Here is a 16,990-nt window from a genome sequence, read left to right on the forward strand (position 1 = left end):
TCACAATTACTTAAAATAAAAGCAAGAAACAATCACTCATTCCATACCTGGGATCATTTATAACTTTTACTAGGGCTTCATACAATTCGTTCTCAGTGATGGTCTTCCAGTTCAGCAATATTCCCATGCCTTTGGCCTGCACACGAGTCATAGTATCATAATGATCTCCAAAAAGAGGAATCCCCACCACTGGGACCCCATGGTACATGGTCTCAAAAATGCTGTTCAAACCCCCGTGACTAAGAAAAGCCTTAATGTTAGAGTGACCTGAAAACAGAAGAGGCATGATGATTAAGAAAAATATTTGTATTTCCTTAATGTAAAGTTATTGAGGCAACTGGGTACTACACATTTGTCACCATGTTTCTACGGCTGCAATTCAGGAAGGCAAAAATGAATGCCACTGGTTTTGAAGTTCTTCTCAAACCACTCCGCTGAAATTTCACATGTATTAGATTATTTCCTTATACACTAAGAGAGAGGGAATGACCAATGCAAAGAAAATTCTCACGTATACGAGTTGTGTAAAATTATAAATGGAATAATTAATATACATTGTTTACTCCTAAGCAGCTGCAGATGGTGACTACAACCAGTTTAGCAACACAAATGAGCCAGGGAGAGAGCATTTTTCCTCATTATTCATATGAAATACAACCTACTTAATGACAGGACAACTGACGTTACATTCTCTCTAAAGCTTCACATGCCTTACTCCAGGCTAACAAGATCTGACAATGATGATAACCTCATGTAATGGAAAAACGAGACTGCCTCAGAGCAATTTAGTAACCAAAACAGATCTACCTGCTTTAGAAGTCATTTGCCTAATCACTACATTATGATAAATACGCCAGCTGACATGCACACACACTGATGCACACACATGCTTAATGCATTCATCGGCGCCCATCATGCACTAGAGCTGTTTGGCAAACACACAAACACCCAGGTATCCCAGAGATGACCTTAAACATTCTGTCGCCCCTCGGATGTGCAATGCATTCAGCTACCCTTCGACAAGGAAGGAAGGGGAAAAAATAAAATAAAATACATAGACTAACATATAGTGTTTACCAAAAGATGGGAGAATATCAAGTTTCATCTCTGCACCTGAGAACTTGGAGTACCTCAGCTTAGTTAAACAGAAAGGTTATTATCAGCTTGCAACACGTGCCCAAGTTCTGTTAGAGCTTTCTTCAGAGAAAAATAGATGTACATATATACAGATCCCTAAGACTCGTTTTGATGCAATTTGAACAAATTTCATACACTCAGTTTTATGACACTTCCATGAAGAGGCCAGTCAACACCACACCATGCTTTGTTGTAACAGAGAAATTAACAGTTACAGTCATCAGTTCCCTAAAATATCAGATTCAAGAAAATTCCTACTTATTTATCTTTGATAATTATTTTTTCCTCAAACAGCATAGCTTCCATGGTATATAAGACACTTGTCAAATTTTTCCTGTTTATTAGGCGAAATGGTCCTTGGAATAACTACGTCCTTCCACCCTATTAACTTAAGGAAAAAATGAAGTTAGTACCAGGGAAAGATAATTAAGATCAGGGAGGTGTTCGATTTCATCATCTTGAAATTCTGATGAATTCCATATCCTTGTTCTAGGGCTTCCATTACAGAAATTATCTTAGCTTTATGGCTGCTAATGCAGTAGTATATTGTTGAATGAGTAACCCGAACTCAAGTGAGAATAAGCCATATATGACCAGAATAGATACTCACCAAGGAGGTCATTTTGTGGCAACCATTCTATAAGCTTCGTATTGTTGCCTAAATTCCTTGGTTTGTTTCCTGAAAACCTAAAACAATAAAATCAATTGGAAGCTGAGTTATCAAGACCTCCAAAATCAATAAACTCAATCCAGGGAATCAAACCAAATGATCCACAAGCCCTAACCAGATTTCCAGTTACATGGGGGTACGTTTACTCACTATTCCAAAGAAAACAAAATAGGCTCAACCAAAACGCTGTAAATAGCTAGTAACTTCCAACTTCATTCATTTTCCTTGCAATCTGTCTTGAAACAATGTTTTCTATTAACACAATGGCAATGCAGCTCCTTCTCAAAGCACGTATGTAACTCTTCACTGTGACTGGCATGAGGTGTTCCTTTAATTTCTCTGTGATTCCAGGTCCATTGCTTTACTGAAAACTTGGGCTGGTCCTAGATAATTAACTCCACCAAGAACACCCTATCAGCACACAAATCATAACCCCTACCATCAACACAAGGCATTCCCTTTCAGCCAGCCAGTTCCTTGTAGCTCCTGATAATTGACACCATCTTATTTTGAAATAAATTACTAATACCAGGAAGACAAAGGCTGACAGCTCAGCTTATGAGGCAAGAAGCTATTGATGAAAAGTTCATAGAGATCAGACTGCAAGACAAGTGTATTTTTCTTACTTGCTCAACTGCCTAAAACCCAATGGCAACATCTTACTCACCTGGGGGTTGCTGGAAAAGTTTAACCCATAAAATACAGACTAAAAGTACAAACTGATTTACATATTAATGTTATATACAGTTAATACAGAAAGTTAATTATATTGTAAACAGAAAAGAAAGAGGGGCAAAAATTACCAGTGACTACTAGAGGATAGAGCTGTTTTGTGACAGCTCCATCAAATGACTTAAAAATATTCTAGTTACTAGAAAGCATTAGAACTGCAACTTCAGAAAGAATCACCTACATATTCCCAATTAAGCAAGCCATACATCTTTACAACTGGCTTGTATGTTCTGTATGTTGAAAAAAGCCTATGTTACTCATGCAAAGTTAAACAGAAGTAAATAAACTGCGCTACTGTTTTGGCTCTAACTAGCACTCCGTAATTACAAGCATAAAAAACTACAAACATTTTCTTGATTTGGCATTGTGACATAAAACTACCAAACAGTACTGCCACCTTTCTCATATTCAGAAATGTCTTAGTATAAAAACCACCTGTGTCCAACACAGGCCATCAGTGATATGAAGTGAAAAAACAATAAAGAAAAGTAAAGCTGGACTCATAATTTGGTATTTAATTATGGATCTCAAATTCCCACTGGGGTGACTGAAAGCCACTTGCTCAGCTCTCCCAAAGACTATGTCTTACACCTAGTCCCAGGGACATCTTCCCATTCCACAATTCGTGATGGAAAGAAACAGCAGGTGGGTTCCCTTATCCAAAAAGTCATTCAGCAGGTAACAGATTGCAGATAAAACCAGAACAAACCAAAAAACAGAACAAACCAAAAAGAGCATTGGTAAGGAAATGTGAGTGAGGAAAATGAAATATTTTAACAGAACGCTTCAACTGAATTAGTTGCTTTTGCATTAAAAAAGCTATCCGCAAGAAAAATCCATTAAAATTGATTTATGTACTACAGAAAGGGGTTATTTCCTACAGAAAAACATTCCAGGGAAAACATGATAAAAGGATAAAACAAAAGAAAAGTAGTAAGATCAACTGGGACTAATAGCGTCACAGGCTTCATAAGAAGCTTATAGCGGCTCTAACACAAACAAAAACTGAGGAGATCTTTACTACAACTACCAAAGGTTCTGTGCCATTGCCTGAAGAATTTCCATTTTCCTGTTCATTAGTGGGGTTCACTATTTCAGTTACACACCGGTGAAAACGGTCCCTAAGAGACGGCAGGGAACGGGCTGCTAAACAGACTGCTAAGGCAACTGCAGAAGCGCAGCTGTCATAAATTTTATGACATTTATTATATGGAAACCAATGGTTCACACAGACTCTTCTGAATTACGTTACAGAGCGATGCTCCATGTGAAGCGGAGCTGACTGAACAGTTCTTGGATTTTTACAGTAAGTTGAGAGCACTACTCAAGATGTTTTTAGAGCTGAGAAAGCTTATTACTGGATTTTTACTCCTGCAGATTTTTCTTCTTCCAATTTCTCACAGAAAAAAGACCAGCGAGAAGAACAATTATGAAAGTCTATGTTTACAGATAAAAAAGAACAGGCCCAAAAAAGCAAGGAAAAGGAAGAGAAAGAATAAAGAAAGCTTAGGATTAAATTAGCAGGATGACATTCTTGCTCCCCAGGGTGGCTTCTTTAGCAGAAATGATGACAGCATGTCACAAATGTTGTAACCTCAGACTCTCTCTTCACTGTCCCCATTCCTTCTAGGATATAAAGTCCGCACAGGAGTATAACCTATGACTTATTAGGCTGCAAAATCCTTCTTATAGCAGGGGACCGCAACATTTCCACACAGAGCGTCTTTCAAAAGAATCAAGTCCCCTGTGCCACCCAGACTGTCTCAATTTCAGCTTCTGCAACCCTAAATCAAGATGGCACAACAGGAAATAAAGAGTGTTTCAGGTCACCCCACATACAACTGTCATGGCACTTACCTCCAAATAACTCTCTGAGGCAGTCTTGCCAGGGCATGTGCTAACTTATTTGCTATCTCTTCTGACAGGTACTTCACTCCAGCTCCAAATGAGACGAGGACAAAACCATTTTCATTAGCACCATTCACCCACGTCTGGAGGTCCTGTTGAAGTGAAAATTTATACTGAGCACGGTAGAAGCGTAAGTAAACCACAGAAACATGAAATACACGTGGCTTTGGAAGAACAATTGTCTGTTCATGTTACTTCACAAGGCAAGTTTCAAAAGTCACAAACATTTTAGAAATCAGCAAGTATAATGACTCAGTACTTCAGAATCTACGGTACAGGCTATGGACAGCGCAATTCCTCCAGGTTTCATTTAGCTTCCATATTAACAACCAGTTTCATTCGATAATTTGTCTTTTCTTAACTGATCAGTTGACACATTCGCAAGTTAACACATTATATTTTAACGCATCAAAATATGAACAGATCTATCTTGTAGCATCAGCCTGGACACACAGCACAGGAAATACACTAATGAAGTCTGGGACTTAACTGCGATTTCTAGCCTTAAAGGAAGTGACAGAGCCTCAAAGGAGCTGGTCTTCTTTCATTTATACAAAATAATAAACACAACTTGAAAGAAGACAGAGCTTAAAAAAACACCTTCGGTTTCCACTGCTCCAATATTTCAAGTAGTAACGAATACTGCATCTGCACAGCAAGTACAGGGTGAATGCCCTTCTTTCTTAGACTTACATACTTTAACTTACTTAGACCTAACTGACTGCCTCTTCCGCAGTGTTAAACTTGTGTATATTGAATATAATAAAGGCCAAAGCCCTTTACATCCTTACGCTCATCCTCCTCTTGTCATTACTCTGAAATTGAGTCTCTTGCAACACAATTTTTGCTGACCCTCTTGATTCAAGGGCTGCCTCAACTTCGGCAAGGAAGGCAACAAAGCCAAAAGCAGAGATCTGCAGTCCTGCATGCTCTGAAAGCAGAGCCAGCATCAGCCTCCTGGGGGTAACCCAATGGTCACACCGTAAGATTCAAGTTCAGAGGCAGCAGCTTTTACAGCAGCTTTTACAGCAGGGCACCCCGTGACTCTTCCTTCTGCAGCAGAGTCGGGTCGCTACCTTCAGCTGCACAGGGCTTTGGGGCTCTCACCAAGAGATGCTCAGCTGACACGTGGTCACTGCTAGGAGCACCCAATGCACAACCACGGCTGGTCCAGGGTTTCATTGCATTGCACACCTCAGTGCCTTGGGTCTAGCTACAGGTAACTGGGCAAGTCACAGTTAAGTTGCAAAGGAGACTGCAACACGCAAACGCTGAGGGATGCATTGGTGGATACAGGGTTTGTGTCACTGATGACAAGGCAAGCCAGCAGATGCCACTACCAACTGCCACCAGGACAGAAGGGGCTCGGCAGGGCCAGAGGAAAAACCGTCCCAGCATAAGACAGCGAGCACAGCTGCCAGCTAAACAAGTCTCAGCCACAAGAACAACACTATTTGGCTTCAGGGCTGGAAAAACGATGGGGAAAAAAAAAGTAAAAGCCTCAGTGTCCCCTTTCCTGTTGAAAACACAGATTTAAATTCTAGCTTTTCCAATGCAACTGTTGGCAGGGGGAACTAAAAAAAAACCTGTGTCACTGAAATACAGGTGTGATCAGTCTGCCCAAAACTATCTTCTGTTTTCCAGGATATGGTTTAATTCTGGTCTCACCAAATTTAAACGTAAGCCAGTTCAACACCAGTACGGCAACAGGAAATGAGTAAAAAGAAAATTAAAAGCCCTGTTCACAATGCACTTCTTGTCCTGATAATAAATAGCAGGCCAGAGAGCAATGGAGTAATGCTGTGCTACTGTATCTGAGCACAGAACCACAAAAGCTACCACAAAAACCAGCAGGCATACCCAAGATCTGCACATTACACTGGGGGTTGTACATGAGTCTCTGCTATACAGTGAAAAGGGGATTCCATTTCCTCTAGAATCCACACCATTTCATTTTCCTTCATCCTTTCCCAGTGCACTTTTCCGTATTTTTTCCCCCTGCACCTGTGGAGGCAGGAGGAAGAAGGAAAAGGAGAGGAAGTGTCTGTGACCTGCCCTGAAGCAGAATCATTTATTATGGGCTGACATGAAAGTTTCCAAGTGGTTTTGTGATTTGTTTAAAGTTTGTACTTGAATTTTACTGAGGACCTAGGGCATGCTGCAAATGTAATTATATTATAGTCACTTTTACTTAGTGGTTCAACTAGTTACATCTTGAACCATTTCCTATCTGTTGTTTAAAGCCAAATAGAAAATAACCTTTTGGGGGCTCTAGGACAAACCATTCTGAAAAGCAATCAAGTACCAAGCTGTAAGAGACAGCTCTCTGCCCATTTGTGACATTCCATCAAGTTATATCCTGGGAGCTGAACTCATCTGTTACAAAGTGGTTTTCTTCAGACAACTGGAAGAAGCCCAGCATTCGCAGGCTCTGGTCTTCATAGGTCACTCACCAACCCTGATACCTACTGGAAGTTTCTAGGGTGCCTTCCTGATGACAACTCCATGCATGACACAGGTGCTCCACAAGTCAACAAGAGGAGACACTCTGCTGGACCTCACAGACACAAACAAGGAAGACCCTACCTGGAGTGCAAAGGTCAGGGGAGCCTTAGCCACAGCGACCATAAAATGAAGGAGTTCAGGATACTGAAAGGACAAGGAAGATAACAGCATCTCCTGGACCCCGAGAGAACTGACTCTGGCCTCTTCAGAGACCTGCTTGGAAAAATGCCTTGGGATACAGCCCTGGAGAGAAGAGGGGTTCACGAGTCCTAGCTGATATAAGCACCACCTCCTCCAAGCCCAAGCATGGTCCATGCTAATAAAGGTGGCAGCACATGTGGCAGGAGGATGAATAAAGGAGTCACGGCAAGACTCAGATGTAAAAAGGAAGCATACATGAGGTAGAAACAGGGAGAGGTGGCCTGAAGGGGGAGGAGGGGGAATATACGGGCACTGCCTGAGCTTGCAGGGATGGGGTTTAGAAAGCCAAAGCCCAGGTACAGAATCTGGTAAGGGACATGAAGGGCATCAGCAGCAAAAGGAAGGTCAGGGGAAGCATGACCCCACTGCTAAATGGGACAAGTGACCTGATGACAAAAATAATACGGTAAAGGCCAAGGTTCTTCACACTTTCTTCATCTCATCCTTTACCAGTAAGGCTGGCCTTCAGCAATCCCAGGTCCCTCAGACCAGAGAGAAAATCTGGAGCAAGGAATATCTAACTACCTTCAGTGGAAAATCAGGCTAGGCTACTTTTAAATGAAGTGACCACACACAAGTATATGGGACCTGATACAATGCAGCCAGAAGTGCCAGCAGGCATCCAGGAGCTGGCCAACATCACTACAAGACCACTCAAATATGTCTGAAAGGTTCATGCAATTGCAGGAGATTCTCGCAGACTGGGAGAAAAAAGAAAGAAAAAAAAAAAAGAAAAAAGGAGAAAACCCAAGAAAAATAAGATAACATCACTTGCATTTTCATGAGGGAGGATCGATCCAGAGAATGGGCTGCTCAGCCTCACCGTGATCCCTGGAAGGCAATGGAGCAAATAATCCTGGAGGTCATTTCCAAACATCAAGGACAGCATGAATGGAGCAGTCAGCACGGATTTATGGAGGAAAAATCAGCTTGGTCAACCCAACAGCCTTCTACATTGAGAAAACTGGCTCAGTGAATGAGGTGCGGCAGTGGGGGTTACGTACATTGGCCTGAGTACTGCTTCCAGCACTGCCTCTCACCATAGCTTCACAAACTGATGTACTGGCTACACAAATAGACAGCGAGGTGGGACTGAAAACTGGTTGAACTGCAGGGCCCAAACAGTTGTGGTCAGTGGCACAAAGTCCAGCTGGAGGCATGTTTGCTTTTAATAAGCACAAAACCAGAATAGCTGGCACCATGGATCAAACATTTCTCATTCAGCACTGCAAATTCCTACCTGTGACTACTTATTCTTGGTCACACAGGTTTCTGCTGCGAGAGATCAGTCTGTTCTAGCTCAGGAATGGCTCCCAAGGCTACTGCTCCTCTGTGCTTAATCAGAAAATCTTCAAGACTTCATAGCTCCAGTGTATTCACATAGTATGAATTACACATCATTAAGTAAATATAGAGGAAGTACAAAATATTTCCTTGTAATGGAATTTCTAAAATAGCATTAAAAAATCCCCATGTATACAACAAATAGCTATCATGTACTTAGAATTTTATGTAGAAGGAGAAAAAAAAAAAAAGAAAGGAACTTTACTAGGTACCATGGAATTAAGAGTCACCCTACAAACAGGCTTTTGCATTTTATTGTTGTGCAATAGCAAAGCAACCTGCTTTCTGTTACTATAGCTGATTTCATAACCAAACCTTTGTAACCCTCCCTTTGAAGGTAATCCCACTGCTTCAGTGGAACATAAGCACATACAAAGGACAACTTAAAATCTTGACAAGTAAGACTATCCTTGCCATCAGGCTCAAAAGATGTAATTTGTTTGCCATATTAATCGGGATTACATAAAAATATCAAAATCAGTGGAATACAAACTGTTTTATTTTGCATAAGCTGAAGCCTGTTATCTGAGTTTTCCCTCTCCTGACACACCAAGTGCAGCAATACACAAATGCACCCTTGCAAGCTCTCAAACTGGGATCCAAGCAACAGAAGTTTGCATGGTAAGATTCTAATTAATTTCAGAAATCAGGCACGCTTCCCCTACAGAGAGGTGCATACAAGAAAACGTTAAGTGCAGTGAGGTTTGCCATGCTTAGAGTTGGTCAGGTGGAAATCAGCTCCAATCCAACAGGTACATAATGATTAACACAAGTGCAACCGGCAGGGTCTTAGCTCAGACAGAACAGCCTACATGGCTGCCAAGGGCTTCCAGACCAGAGCTGGATGATGCCTGGCCAACCCAAATCAGAAGCAATGGAACTTGAAATTGTCCTCTGGGTTTCTTTTAGGATGCTAAATCAGAAAGAATATGATTCCAATTCCTCACACAGTCACAGCCAAAACTGTTCTGTGACAACCTTGAGAAGATCCAGAAGAGTTTCAACTCAGCTTGCTGTATTTTGACATCAACTGAAAGGTTCTGTCCTCCTTCCCTGCCTCAAATTTGTCTTAATTTTACTCAAGCTTTACATCGTGCTGATAGCTTGCTTGCCCGCCTTCTGATCTGCAGGCCCCTTTCAATCTGCTTCCCCAGAGGGGTGCTGGAGATCAGTACCATGCACGGACTGTAGAAAACTAACTACAGACTTGTCAGGACAAGGGTTCTGCTTGTATACATCTGTGTAATTCCTGGCATAACACAGTCTTAATTAAATGGGATCACTATGCATTGCTAAAAATGCAAGAGTTGGGTAAAAATCAGGAAATGAAGAAGGGGGGACTCCTTGTAGAGCTCCCCAAGTTCGTGACCTGCAGGAGTCTTTTATTCTCAGGCTCCTTCAACTTCTTATAGTTATTTCTCCTGACAGCTTTTCAGTACAAACTTTCTAAACTGAAGATCTAGTGAAACTGAATCCCAAGCGAACAACATTCACAGGTCTTCGGTTGCAGGACAGATCTGAACGTCCTGGTACAATTAGCCAGGCCACAGTACAAAGGCTCACTATTTCCTTGTACTTTCCCTGTTCTTTGTGTGGCGTACAAGATATAGAAATGATAGAATAGATAAAAAGCAGGCTACGATCCTGGCACAGGAAAGAGACTAAATACTTCATCAGCATTATTACTATGGCTATGTACGTCACCTCATTGGCACACACACATTCCTAACATTTACTTTAGGAGGTGCACGGCAGTAACTGATGCAGTACAAGCAGTGCAAAAATACAAGCTTTGAGCGAGTCTCACAAAATCTGAATCATGAAAGAGAACAAACCAATGCCACAATTTTGTTTGCCTACAATTTCTGCATATCTAGCCACTACAGGCTTTAGTCACCTTCCTGCCTGACTTTCCATTCATTAAGCCCTAACGCCCCTGCCAAGACCATTCTCAGTGAAACCTGCGCTCCAACACCGTATGTTAAAAAACTTCGCAGACACCTAGGCTCATTCCCTATGAATTCACCCCATTTTCTTAAATCCACTTACACTTTTGACCTCCGGCACATTTAGTCTTTCCGATCAAATTATGCACCATATGAAAATGCACGGAGTCAGGATGAGTCAGAGCTGCCTTCATTAAAAGCGGTATTCCCTGTTTGGGCAGCATTTTACAGCTCCTTGCTTGCAGCCTGGTTTAAATGACGTTCAGGTAAATTCAGTGCATTTTTTTTTAACATAAGGAAAGGATACTTCACATTTGAAATTACAACTTTTGCTAAACCAACAGTAAAGGTCTGAGGAGGGGGGTTATTAAATTCTGAGCTGCATTATTGAGCCTTCCTCAAACTACTCCTTGAACTTCAACTGAACACAGAAGGAAGAACCTTTGACTTTTGCAGTTAATTCAAACTCTATACATACATTGTGAAGACAAGCACTTCTTTAAATTGTTACCTCTTTCAGTGACTGTAGCAGAGCACCCAATGACTCCTGCCCTCCTCAAGATACAATTATTTTCAGGTTTTGTGGTACAGGAGGAAAAACTCTTGCCTCAATTACTTCAAGTCCTAGCATAGCCAGCAGACAACACTGCTTCGCTGAGGCTACTCTGCAAACTTGACAAAACGACCAGCAGCCTAGAAACAGAGACCTGGCTTTCCCCTTCCAAACTAGGAAGCCTCAAACACTTATAACCCCCAAAGCTTGATGAAATTGAAAGCAAAATTTCCAATAGAACTTCTGAAAAAAACTTAAATCGTGCATTCACATAACTTGCAGCTGAAGAAGCATTAAAGATTTAATTCTTCTTGGTAGGTTCACACCAAAACAAAGCTGACATTAATGAAGTATTAAGCTGGATGCACAGGTGCATAACGGGATTTTGCAGAAATTATAAGACACTTTAATACAGCTGAAAAGTCTGGGATTGAAGAGGTATTTGCAACAATGACTTGAGTGAGGGAGGCTGTTTTCTCCATGCTCTCTCAACAGTAGGTAGAGAGGCTCGCCCAACAAATCCGAGCACCTACCACTAGACACATCACACCTCTTCTTGCCCACCCCCATCTCCTCACCAGGCACAGCACAGCCCCAGATGAGTTTAGACGACGTGAAAGACAGAAAAACTGTCAAGCCTAGTACAGCACACATTCAGTTCCTGAACTACATTTTGAACCACATTTTCTAACTGAATTTTCAGTTTCATCTAATTATAGCTTTATATACAGTCCCAGTAAAATATCATCTAATACATACGTTAATTACTGTTTTCACTTGAGTTAAATGATTTTAAAATCAATGCATGCTAAGGTATGAAATGCTTAAGGGAGCCCCAATTACAACGCTGTGCCAAACCCTGTCAGGCCTCTGCCTGTTTTCATGCTAACTCCTGTGCAAATGCATGTTCTTTGAGCAAAACAGTAGAAGGGACTGAAATTACAAACTTCCTTTTGAAGCTCCCTACCTGTTCATTCAACTATCTAGTTTCACTTCTGTTGACTGACTGATCCTGGCACACTTAAGTCCCAAAGGAGGTACCGATCCATCTTTGACCTTACTGCGCATCATGATGTGCTTTCTACACCCTTTTAGTAAGTGATAATTAAACACACTTACGTCTCACAGAGAGGTATGGCACCTGCACAAGACCAGGCAAAGGCAGTCAGAAGGCCACTATTCCCTTCCTTCCCCAGGCAGGGGGATTTCACATGGTAGCCCACCTGCCTTGTGGCCATTTCACCCCTCTCAGAAGCTGCATGCTTGCTTTTCAAACCCTGCCTGGCATTTATCATACACACCGTTCACAGGCTGCCTAAGCAGGCTTCTTTTTCAACACGGGCAGTATTTTATTGCAGTGAGAGCTCTGCACAGGAGCAGACACTACGACCTTGCCTTGTTCTCCTTTCCAAGTTTGGCTGCTTGGAAGTAACGATTTCTGTGTGACACTACGTTACTGAAAAGTGAAGGTTTTTGAGTATGTACTGGTCTTTTACTGAGCTTCTCCCTGTGCTTGCATCAGGAGAATAAGCACTTATTGATCTATGCTGTATATATAGGCGGGGGTGGGCGTGGGTGGGTGGGGTTAAAAAAAAAAGAAATAAATCTTTTTACCATTCTCAGACAGGAATGCTATTGTGCCGACCCTACTATGTGAGCTTTGTTCTGTTTGATTTTCTAATTAGCTATTCTTAGCAGGCTTAGATGCTAAATGCACAGCTGTGACTATAGAGTGAGGACCCAGCTGGCAGTAACCAGTGGTGCCTAATACTGAGCTTTGTTTCAGATAAACAAAGTACACAAATACAAACATAACCGGGTTTAATATCCGAAGCTTTCCCTGTTCAGCTGCTCAATTCAAATGTGCAATAGCACAAATGTCTGTTCTTTGAATATGGTTGCAAACCACCATTCCCCAATGGAAAGCACAGGCATACTATGCAACTTCTGCTACAAAATCCTGCACGGAGTAGACAAAACCAGATCTATTTCAAAATAAATAAATTAGAAGCCACATGAAGTGATCTTTAGAAAGGAGATACTCCCTGATAAATAGACAGAAAGGTACACAGGCCATTTTATCAGTGTCCTAACTTTTCTGGCATCTTCTAAATAGTACTTCTCTCGTGAAATATTCAAATGCTGTATTAATCCATTTTTAACCCAATTTCAGATTTTACCAAAAACCCAACGCTTCAGCACAGGTGGTTAAATGGCATATAGATGCCATTATACAACCTTTACTATCACTGAACAAACAGGGTCCTATTACATAATCGGAAAGTTAAAAAGTAACATCTCAGTCTACATCAAACCCAGAGAAACACCATCACTTTAGGCAAAGTATGCTGTTTGTATTTACTTATCATGAATTCGTAAATCAGTTTACAGCCAAAAATAGGTGTGTTTTTTAATTTGCTCTAACGAGCAAAGGCCATGGGACACCACAGCAAATACCTGACTGCACTGAGCAGAGGATGGCTTGCACCTCCCTGACTCAACACATCCAGCTGCTTTCTGCTGGCTCAGCCAAACATCTCCGCATCGGCTGGCGTGTATGGCACGCTCTGAAGGTTATTTTTCCACTAACTAAATCCCTGCCTCTTATAAGCGATGGCCACAAGGCAAATGTGCTCATCCCATTTTATCAGGGTTTGTTCCTTTCCATATCATCAGGCTCAGTCAATTCAATTAAAGCAGCCACGCTGCTCCCAGCCAGGACAAGATCCTTCCCCACCCCACCATTTCCCTCTGGATTAACTGCAAGTTAATTGTTGTCCTTCCTCGAGTACACGTTGCTGTCAGCCACCAGCCTCCTCTCTGCTGAAAACTCATAACTAAAACATTTTTTCTCATCGCTCCCCCTCTCCTCTCCATTTATCCTGCTGCCTGAAGTCCAATTGAAACCTCTAAAAATGAAACAGAAAAGGTAGGGTATTTGTAAAGTCTCAGTAAGTTTCTATATTGCCTTCCCTTAGATACACTGAAGTTGGCTGACCTGTGCCACATACTATTAAGATGCTGATAAATCTCATTCTATTAATGAGATCTACCATACGTGAAGTCCACACAGTTAATATTCATATTATTTCTTCTTATTTTATAGTTCATACTAGCATACAATAAGATAATTCTAAAAACAATACTTTGTAGACATTAGCCTAATGCTACAATCTGAGTATGCTTTTAAAAACTCCTCTATTTTCTTGCTGGTTGAAGCCACGCTAACACTCTCAGCTGGGAAACAAACTGTTAAGATCTGAAATATTTTCTATTAGGACCCCAAGCACTAGTAAGTGCACTGTCATCACGTATTAATGTAACAATGCTGTTGATAAAGTGCTTCTTCAAGAATATTAGACAGATTCAGCCCTGTCAAAATACAGACTTTTTCATTTTCTGTTCTTCACTAATTATTTGGTGTATATATACTGCATATTTGGCTTATCAAAATGTATTGAGAGGAAAAAATGTATCTTGAAAGCCTTATGAAGCTTTCAATGTCTAAAATGTTGCATTTTCTCATACCTGACCTCTACAGCCTTTTCCCATTTAACATCCAATTCTGACAAAATGTTTAAGTCCATTTAACTTCAAAGAGGAGTGTAATTCAGACTCAAAAACACGGGCAAGAAATACAGTCCCACAAGCCCTTGTCTTTTCTCCCCTACCTCAGCCCTCTCTAGAGTTACAGGCATATCCAATGAAGCCTCCGAGAACACAGTCTACCTAAAACTAGAGGTCAACCAGAAAAGCGCCGTGCAAGTACTTCCCTGATGCAACACCTTACATCAAAAATCCATTACTCACTGGACCTTTGGCAAGCACCCTGGGAAAGCAACCTTGCCTTTCAAATGAATGGAAGGTAGTCCAAAAGTAAGAAGCCTGCCCTTCAAGAGAGGTTATTAAAATCACTGCATAGCGTAGCATGCGCAGCAGAGGTATCTTCAAATCCAGGATTCAAATTAAAAACCTTGTTGACACTATATTCTGTTGAATTTTTTGGGGGGAGGTATTTTTTATTTTCCTAAGCATGAAGTCCTGTCTTATTAACTTGCAAGCATACACAAAATCGTTTTAAGATTATTACATGTAAATGCAAACCAAGGTTTTGCCAATCCTTCCGCAATTTCAGTAGCTGCATATGTAGTGGAAAAGCTGTACAAGTAACAGTTAAGAAGTATGGAGATTGTTTTTACCCACTCCATCTATAGAACATCGGGTCAAATTGAACTGCAGCAAATACAGTAAGACGACAATTGAGAAGAAGCTGAATTTTAAGTCCAGATCGCCTGCCTTTAAAGACACTGACACACTGCCCCATTCATAAATCCACATTATGAACTAAATTAGGTGGGAAATTTTGTCTTTCTTCGTTCCAGTAAAAGACCTGTGCTCTGTAGATGGTAGGAGATCTAATTCTAAACTGCAGCATTGATTTAATAATGGTAAGTTCTTCTTCATTTCCTCTTCAGATTAAATAGCCTTCCTTTCTCCCTGGAACTTACCTCCTTCCTTCTCTCTTTTTTGAAAATAGTTATATACACATGTGCATATATATACACACACATATATATTTTAATATAATATTTATCTATTTTAAACAGGACATCAGTCATCACCCCTTCTTTAAAAACAAGGTTAAGATCAGCTGGCTTCTGAGCCTGTGATAAGATCTCACATCCTTCAATAAGACCTCCCTAATCTCCTCTTCTGCTCCTCCACTTGGATGGGGTGACCTGAACTGCATTCAGAAACTCTTAGGAGGGCCCCATCTACTTGTGTCCCCCCTTGCCTCTGTGCAGAACGCATGAAGAGAGATCAAGCATGACAGTGGCACTCGCTGGGCAATACCCTGTTCTCCCCTCTTATGGGAGGCCGGGTCCAGGCACAGGCAGGGCTGCCCGCACAGGCGGCACAGCATTATGCAGGATGAATACCCACAGCAGCTACCAGTTATCCTGCCCCCAGCTCCCCCAGACCAGGGTTACCTGACTGACACAGCATGCTGCCCTGCAGCATCCCCCAGGCATGCTGCACACAGCCCGGGAACACCTGGGGAGATGCAGGAGAGCTACAACTGGCAGCAAAACAGCAGGCAAAGGTTAATACCCAATTACAAAGGTGTGTGGCTGCATTAAAAAAAGTAATTATTTTTAAAAAACTGTTTTTAAAACTCAGCAGTTTTAAACAAGTAAAATCATTAGAACAACACTGTTAACAGAACTGCTGCTCAAGGTGCTGTTGTGACCTACAAGCAGCTCACCGTCAGGACACGAAAGAAGACTTTACTTCAAGTCATCTGTAAAGTACATCCACTGAACCTGGGCACTGAAGAAATTCCTGTACACCAGCTTTCAGCCAAACATAAACTGACTCCCTGAAACTACAATTCCCTTGAAGGCACGCTTTTAGCAGGAATGGTATCATTTGGAAGAGAGATGCTTTTTTAGGCAGAGAAGCTGAAGATCCATTACTAGTTTTCCCAGAGCTCTTCAAAAGGTCACGTAAGAGGCGCTTGAAGCCACACTGTGGAAGAGATTACATACCACCTACTGCTCTCAGGCACTAACACTGGGGCAGGGACTCAGGTATGGAACTGTACCTTCTCCCCACCCATCATGTTTGGTTCTTCCTCAGAAACCTCCATCCTCTCCTGGAGGCCCCAGCCAGACGCCTCAGCACCCCAAACAACTGGTACCATCTAAGACTAACCCAGCCACAGGATATACAAATGCCCAAGCAGATTATTAGCCGAACACAAGCTGTCCACTTAAATAACCTTAAAGCAACTAGCACATCTGAAAAAAGAAGTTGGCTTGATTACAAAGATTATTTTTTAAGTCAATAATAATAATTAGGGTTGCTGCTCTTAAACGACAGCTTTGAACATGTCCCAGATTATACAAACATGGTGTTCAAACTCAAGCACATTCCAAATACTACAGAAAAAAGTATGCCTCCAGAAATAATTCCCATCTTCTGTTTCCCTAC

General features: G+C 41.5%; 1 protein-coding gene across 4 annotated transcripts in view; it reads right to left on the bottom strand.

The window, feature by feature from the left end:
• The window catches only part of UGT8 (UDP glycosyltransferase 8), a 51,825-nt gene that overhangs the window by 7,745 nt on the left and 27,090 nt on the right, over positions 1–16,990 (bottom strand). For all 4 annotated transcript variants that reach the window (XM_080373710.1, XM_080373712.1, XM_080373713.1 and 1 more), the window contains exons 3-5: positions 4,397–4,539; positions 1,748–1,824; positions 48–267 (exon numbers count right to left, since the gene is read on the bottom strand). In XM_080373710.1, coding sequence (XP_080229836.1) covers positions 48–267; positions 1,748–1,824; positions 4,397–4,539 — 440 coding nt within the window. The remainder of the gene's footprint in view (positions 1–47; positions 268–1,747; positions 1,825–4,396; positions 4,540–16,990) is intronic.

Source organism: Falco punctatus (assembly GCF_963210335.1).
Source record: "Falco punctatus genome assembly, chromosome: 1".
Classification (NCBI taxonomy): Eukaryota; Metazoa; Chordata; class Aves; order Falconiformes; family Falconidae; genus Falco; species Falco punctatus.